Genomic DNA, 8,005 nt, shown 5'->3' with positions numbered 1-8,005 from the left:
TGACGAACTTCTGTACTTACTGGTTTCCTTCATTTTCTTACTAGCTAGCGTGTCGAGGGCCTCTCTATGTATAGTACGTAGCGTCGACCAAGAACGGAGATAAGAGAGGACACTTCTCTCTATTAATTAAAACGCCCAAATCCACATTAATTAACACAATATATGAAACTCCTTAATTAACCATACAAAACCCCCAAATCCACCCCCCTTTCAGAAAAAAAAACAAAAACCCTAGCCCCTGAACAACTGACGCGTGGATGCCTATTGGTCCCGGTTGGTGCCACCAACCGGGACTAAATGGCCTCCTGCCTGGGCTCGCAGCACCGGCCACGTGGAGGCCCATCTGTCCCGGTTAGTATAAGAACCGGGACTAAAGGCCTAGGCATTAGTAACGACCCTTTAGTCCCGGTTCCCCAACCAGGACAGATGGGCCTTATGAACCGGGACAAATGGCCCTTTTTTCTACTAGTGTATGACGAACCGTGTGCTCCAAAGTGGTGCCTTCAAGAAGGTTACGACACCAGAGCGCCGTCACCGCCCGACCCGAGGATCAGAGTTTTCCCTGGAGCAACACGACGGGCAATGAGAGCCGCGACGATGCCTTCAAGAAGGGAGAGAGCTTCGCCGCCGCCAGTCCGTCCGAAGATCCAACAGGTTTTCACCCCGGCCAACACTCACCACCACCGGACGCCACATCCCATTGACCATGCTGCCCACACGGCCATGGCCACTGGGCAGCACCTAACCACGGGCTCTGCCCAAGAGCACCGCGGAGCCACCACCAGGGCCGCCGCCCTGGCATCCAAGACCTGGACACCATCTCACTCGAGACCCACCGCTACCCCAACCAAAGATACGAGCAGAAAGGAACCGCCTTTCGCACCCCTGGGCTGCCCCCAACGCCGAAACCCAGAGGTCGGCCAAAATTTGCCTCCATCGACCCGTCCTACAGCCGGGCGCAAGACGATCACGGTCCTGCTGCCGGGTGCGAGACGAGGTCGGTCCTGCTGCCGAGCGTGAGACGAGGTCGGTCCTGCTGCCGGGCGCGAGACGAGGTAGGTCCTGCTGCCGAGCGTGAGACGAGCGATGGACCGAAGTCAAGGGAGGGCCGAACCTTCGACGGAGGTAGCAACCAGTCGACGAGGAGAGGGACAAAGGTCGAAACGGGCCGCCTAGAGACAAGCCGACGCTGGAAAGCCAGCCGCCGCCCCATTCGACCCGCCGAGCTGCTGTGGAGTCAGCACGGCGAAGCCACCACGCCGTCGCCGCCCACAGCCGGGACCGACGCCGCGCCGGGCCGGGGCCCCAAACCCGCGCCGCCAGCCAGAAAAGAGGCGAAATCCGGCCGGCACGTAACACCACCACCACCACCATGCCGACGACGACGAGCGCATCAGCCGTCGCGCGCCGCCGGCAGGCCCTTGCCGCTCCCGGCCCGCGCCGTAAGCAGCCGCCACCGCGCAGATCTGGCGTGCCATCCCCGCCGCCGCAGCAACCACCGCACGCCCCGCCACCAACCACGCCGCCCGAAGCCCGACAGGAACACCGGAGCTGACCACGACCCCGTGCGCCGGCGCGGCGCGATGCCCGGCGCCCACGCCGCGCCCAGGATGGAGGGGCTGCGCCGTGCCAACCCTAGCCACCATGGGAACGCGGGGGCCCCGCCGCCGCCGGCTCCGGTCGGGCTTTGCCCGTCCGAGCCCCAGGGCGGCGGCGGGGGAGGCGGGGGAGGGAGTGGAGGGGCTAGAGGCGCTGGATTTGGATCCCCCCGGTCGCTGTGCGGGGGCGGCACGGGAGGGAGCAGAGGATAATTGATCTTAATTGACCTAGGTTTAGCCCAGGTCAAAAATATCCAACAATCACAACAAGGCAATGGTGGCTTGTGCTTTGACTCTTTTTGACTTGCCTAGCTAGATTTACATGCATTTTCTTCCCAAAATAATATCAGTTGAATTAAATGGTTAAGGGTCATGAATGAAGGGTCTGGTTCAGGTTGGATCTGCCCGTTCCTCGAGAAGAAGACGAACCAGGCTAACAAGGTGTCCTTCTCCAACCACAAGACCAAGAAACAGCAGTTTATCAATCTGCAGTTCAAGAAGCTGTGGTGGGAGGCCGACGAGCACTACGTAAGGCTCAGGCTCTCCACCAAAGCACTCAAGACCATCGAGAAGCACGGCCTCGACGCCATCGCCAACAAGGCCGTCGCCACAGACCTCAACAAGAAATGATCGACACAAGTCGGTTTGAGACCTCCTAGCTATTTGGATCCTCTTCTTGATTTTCTCACATCATCCATTTCAGTGACAAAGAGCACATCACTTTATATGAGAATCACATATTGTTTCCCCTCGTGTGGTGTGCACCGATCAGCTCCAGGAGAAAATCTGGTTTGATCTGGATGATGAGGCTATACGTTTCTTCCAGGATCTCATCAACGAGAGTGTGAGCGCATTGTTCCCTCAAACGGTCGAGACAATCCATAGATGGGCTCAATAATGGCGATGAACAAGTTCTCCTTGTTTGTACATGGTGTGTTTGGTAATGTTCGTTAATATTATTGGCATATAACAATATGCTCTTCCGATGGCCACTGACAATCTCCCTTTTCTTGTTTAATCTCCATTTTCACAGATAACAATGGATACCAGGAAGAGACATTTTTTGAGGAATGGTAAGCAGAGACTGTAAATGGTCATCTGTACCTGCTTGGATACTTCTAAGTTATCTGTGAATGTGTCTGTATTAAACGTGGCTCGTGCGTAATCTAATCAGAAGAGTATATGGTGTACTAGAAGTGGCAGCAATGTGTTGATAAGACTGGAATAGAAATGCTAAGAACTGTGTGCTGATGCCTGATGAAATGCTAGCAGCATACTTGTATTTCAAGTGTGACGTGCCTGAATCGGTTTGAGACCTGAACCTGGTGTCATGACTGTGTGCTGATGCCTGATGAAATGCTAGCAGCATACTTGTATTTCAACGCGGAGAGCAGTCAAATTATCGTGCTTACCAAGTCAAAAAAAGCTGCAACATTTCTCAGCGTGAGATAATTAGCACTCACAAGTTGTCAAAATTGGATTCGAAAGTTCGTGGCGTGGTAAATACGTCCATGGAGCTGATATCTTTATCCTCATATTGCTTGTCTGATGGCTGCATGCATCCATGGAAGATCATTTGCACTTCATTGTGTTGGGAGAGTCGTGAGTTCTGAGACTTTCGATGCGTGTGGGCGACTTCAAATGTTGTGTGTGTGTGACTGCTGCGTTGTGGGCATCCACAACCACCTGGCTAGGGATAGCCATTTTCTTTCTTCTGTTTGGTTGAGTAGAATGTTAAGTGGTTGCAGATAGCCATTTGTGTGTTTAGTTCGAGGGCTAAGGGGAGAACATGTTGTTGTTGTGATAACCACTTTTCTTGAGGTGGTGAGATTACTACCATTTATTCAGGCAATTTGAGCAACAAAAGTTCTCGGCTCTGATTTGGGAATATAAACAGCAGCTCGGTTTCATTGATCATCTTCACTGACAGTAAACAAACGGACTTATAATGTGGACTACTGGGTCTTATCTGAACATAAACTAGCAGAGGCAGTTAAATTGACTAGTGCCAAATATAATCTCAGATTTGGGGAAAAACTCAAGGAGCGGGCACAACACGCATAGCACGGCCGGCCGGAGCAGCAGCAATCAACGCACGACGCACGGCCGGCCGGAGTGCAGGACGCACATGCAGCAAACCAAACACACCTTGCATCATCTTGATGCAGATACTCGGTGTACTTAATTTACATGATAACAACACTTGTAACAGGAAGGAAGGAACACATCTTCCTGGGGTACGCTTAATATAACCAGTTTTATACATCAATTTCCGTTGCTTTGGCTCTTACACTCTTGCATAGCTGCATTTACGTGTAATTAAACCATAGTTGTCGTGTGTGATTATCTACTTGCCACATATAGTCAAACAATAGTTGCTATGTGTGTTTATCTAGTTGCCACGTGTGGTTAATCATAGTTGACATGTATGTTTACCTGATTGACACGTACGTGCAACTGCAGTTGCTGTCTAGCAAACAAATCATAGTTGCCATGTACGCGCAACTGCAGTTGCCATCCAACAACGTACGACTGTCGTGTTGGCGAAAAGCAGTTCGCCCACACGAGCGTGGACTAGGTGATGGCTGTGTGGGCATCGCCCACATAGCGCAGCTGGCAACCGCGTGTTGTGGGGCATGTGGGCGACCTCTCCAACGCCCACACACCGGCCTTGTCCTACGTGGCACGCGAAAACTGCCTCGGTGTGTCAAGATTCATGCAAACTTAACTGGACGGTGATCCAGGTGTGTGGGCGAGTTGCAATGTTGCCACACGTGTGGGCGTTAGTGTTTTCAATGTTTTAAGGGAGTAAAGTTACACTTACCATATGAAGTGAACTTTAGCATCTTTTTTTTATTGTAAAACCTCAATACAGGAAGGCTGGGTGCTATGCAGGGTGTTGCACAAGAGCAGAACAACGTGCTCTGCATAGGCCACCATCTGAAGAAGAAGCCTGCACATTCTCCAGTGAGCTGGACCTTCTGGCTGTGGCACCGCTCAAGCCCCTCACCGTTGCCTACAACGCCTCAATGGATCAGTGAGTTTCGGGGACATGCTGGGCTGGGACAACACAGAAGAAAGTCATCAGGACAGCTCTGAGCAATTCAAGGCTGGAGTTGCCTCCAAACTCTGAATCTTGTTATCAGATTACTGTGCTGCTAGTGCTAGTGACTGACGTGTGGTGGTGACTACTCCCTCCGTTCTATAATATAAGATGTTTTTTGGCACTAGTGTAGTGTTAAAAAACGTCTTATATTGTGGAACGGATGGAGTAGTAATTAGACGACATATTCTTTGTAATGATCTTGGAGTTGTGTTGGACCATTGGCTGATGCAGTGTCTGTTCTTAGGATTTGATTAAGTTAGCTCTGATGCAGTAGGATTAGATTAGTGAAAAAGGCTTGGTATAGCATTTGTGCATAGGATAGCTGAAAAACGTCCTCTGTTAGTTTTACTCTTCCTTCCCAAAGGGAACAATTAGGCCATGTGTGCAAAATACTAGAGAGCTGACTTCGGTTTCTCCACAAAGGCCCTCGAAATGGAGTACTGCTCACAGCAGCACCAAGCCAGCAACTTGCAGAAACACAAGCAGAAATCAATCTGGACGCAGAAATATCTACCACACAGTACATTTATATTGTGTGTTACTGATAGGCAAAAGTAGACCAACATCAAACTCCTTCACACTGAATACTGAATACTAATGACAAATGAAATTAAACAGTATGGCCACCAGGGTTGCAGAAATCACACCGAGTACGTAATACTGAGCACTGAGCAGTCGCAAATCACAGCAATGCATTATATTTTCATTTGATGGTGTAGTCAACATGCATCATCAGAAACCCAAGAGAATATTTGTATTATTGTTATTATAGTATACACCAACAGAGACAGAGTGATCAACTGACCATATAAATAAATAAACAAAGCGATACATAAGGCATTATGAGTTTACGACTAGGAAGACAATCCAGCATCAGAACATCATCAACAAACAACGTAATGATTCGGGCAATAACTTAGACAGATATATTAATCTCGTGCTCGACGGATCTGCCTTCACCAGCATCGTCGCCATCTTCTTCTTCCTTGGTTTCGGGAGGCTCCGGCTTCTGATACCTATCAGCAGACGTCTCCATCCCCATGAATGACAAAAGGAACCAAACATAAGAGAGCAGCTCCGGACCTTCATTCATGTTCTTGGCGTGCAAGTACGCCCTACACCTACCGGCAGAGTAGCATAACATCTCTACCCATACCCCCTGGACCACCTCCCACCTCTCCCCTTCATCGTGCAGCTCCATCAATGCTTCAGCAAGCCTGCATGCATTGGGAACCAAAGCTCCTATCTTGCTGGCCAGTGACGAGGGAGGCTGTTGCGCCCTGTGAAGAATTCCCTGTGCAAGTCCTCTTACGTCCGGTCCTAACATGCCACCCATCACGATCTCGACATCATCACAGGCAACGGTGAAGATACCATTCCTGGTTCCGAGCATCAACATCTCAGGACGGATGGAGAGCAGGTAAGCCATGTAGTTGGATATCACTCTGCTTCGTGCGGCGAGCTCTTGGCCGCGACGGGTTGTGCTTTGGTGATGAAAGCAGAGGTCGGTGGCGATGTGCCAGAGAAGGACGCTTCTATCGAACGCCATATTCAAACTCCACCCCAGCCGTTTGTAGCCACCTAGACGATGCTTGTTCAGTGTCCATTGGCCCCTATGGCTGTTGAATCTCTTGTAGCTAGCAGCGTCGTGGATGTATCCTGTCCACCCATTCCTCACGTATCCAAAAACCAATTCTGTAATTGGGATTAAGGATCCTACTGGTGCATGTTGTATATAACAATGCATGTTAACATAGTCCTTGCAGCAGACAACTGTGGAGAGCTTCATCAAAATAGTGGGCCTCTTCTTACGAGCACAGAACGACCAGAAGCTATATTGGGGAACCTTGACATATCCAAAGGCAACGATCAAAAGACTGCTCAAGAGCAATAGGAAATCCAGATGCATGGTACAAAAGAACAAGATGTAAGTTATCTTGACATCTGTTGCGTTGTAGTCATGATATTTGTGGCTTGTGGAGAAGAGGATGGCAGAAGCTAAGGTCAGGAATGGAAGCAAGAGATGCAAACATAAGCCAAGGCCACTGGCTATCATCGTCAGTTTTGTGTAGAGGGATCCAAATGAAAAACTGAGTAAATATTATGAGATCTGACATGCATGTTGAAACTCAAAGACCATTAAAAGATGTAGGATCTTAATCCGACTAGAGTACGGAGTTGATATGTCTACCAGTAGCCTGTAGACATAATTTTCCATAGAGTCATTAGCTAGTTTTCTCGCTTTCTCTTGATCACCTGCTAACTCTGACAGCATTACGCACCTGCTTGCTTTTTGTATAAATTCTTGAAGCGGAATGTCCTTCTCTTCGACTGCTTCTTCTTGTCTTCCGCCTTGGGAAAATTCATATCCAAGACAGGAAGTGCAGCATCCACACAAAAGTGCAACCAGACCTTATTCCCTTCGTGCGGATGGGAAGGAAGAGGCGACCATGCCACTGATACCGGCGTTCTTCAGAGCCCATGGCTTCTGGATGGACCTGATAATCCCAACGACGAACAACAAGATTGCGGCCTGCAGTAACCTCTTCTCCCCGGACCACGACGTGCAGAACACGTAGAGGGCGACCGTGACCTGGGACACTGCGGTTATGGCATGCCGAGTCCACAGCTCGTTGTCTTCGATGTTGTAGGCGGTCATCGCGTGCTGGCCCCCGAGGTGGATGAGGAGGACAGGCGTCCACAGGACCTCGAGGCCGCTCCCATTGGCGGGCAGCTGCTTGTGGCGGTTGAAGAGGGTGGCCAGGGCATATATTGCCAGAGCATCCCCGCCTAGGTAGGCAAGCCACATGAACATCCTGAGCCAAGATGGAAGAACCCACCTGCGCACCACGGAGGAGAAGAAGAGGAAGTACTGGATGAAGAGGCTGCCCAGCACCAGAACGCGCAGCTGCCACTCATCCCACCATTGCACAGCGCCAGAGAAACTCATACTTTGTGTGTGTGTGTGTGTGCGTGTGTGTCTTGGTCTTCTGTACAATGTGCAGCAAGAGATGTAGCCTTCCTCTTCTTCTTCCGACTCCGATGGTCAGGTAGGTAGACAAGATAGATGCATGCCCTCGAAACCAAGAGCAAAGGAAAAGAAAAGAAAAGGGTGTTGTGTGCCTCGCGTGGTGGTGATAGCTAACGTGCTCACGGAGATGTTGGTACATCTTCATTCCTTTAGAGGATTCCCCTACTTTACTTTTTCTGCTTACACGTATTCCTTGCTTGTTGGTGGTGATCACTCACTGATACTATATTAATAAACTGTCCTGATGTTTTTCCTTAGCTCATATGAAAA

At 50.1% G+C, this 8,005-nt stretch overlaps 1 protein-coding gene across 1 annotated transcript; it reads right to left on the bottom strand.

Annotated features, from left to right (window-relative positions):
* Positions 1-7,114: 7,114 nt before the first annotated feature.
* Positions 7,115-7,772, bottom strand: LOC125532855. The gene has a single exon (XM_048696758.1). The coding sequence runs from the start codon at positions 7,652-7,654 to the stop codon at positions 7,118-7,120; it is 537 nt and encodes a 178-aa protein (XP_048552715.1). The 5' UTR covers positions 7,655-7,772; the 3' UTR covers positions 7,115-7,117.
* Between the last annotated feature and the right edge of the window lie 233 nt (positions 7,773-8,005).

This window comes from Triticum urartu, chromosome 1, assembly GCF_003073215.2.
Source record: "Triticum urartu cultivar G1812 chromosome 1, Tu2.1, whole genome shotgun sequence".
Classification (NCBI taxonomy): Eukaryota; Viridiplantae; Streptophyta; class Magnoliopsida; order Poales; family Poaceae; genus Triticum; species Triticum urartu.
This window is presented reverse-complemented; position numbering and strand designations above follow the sequence as displayed.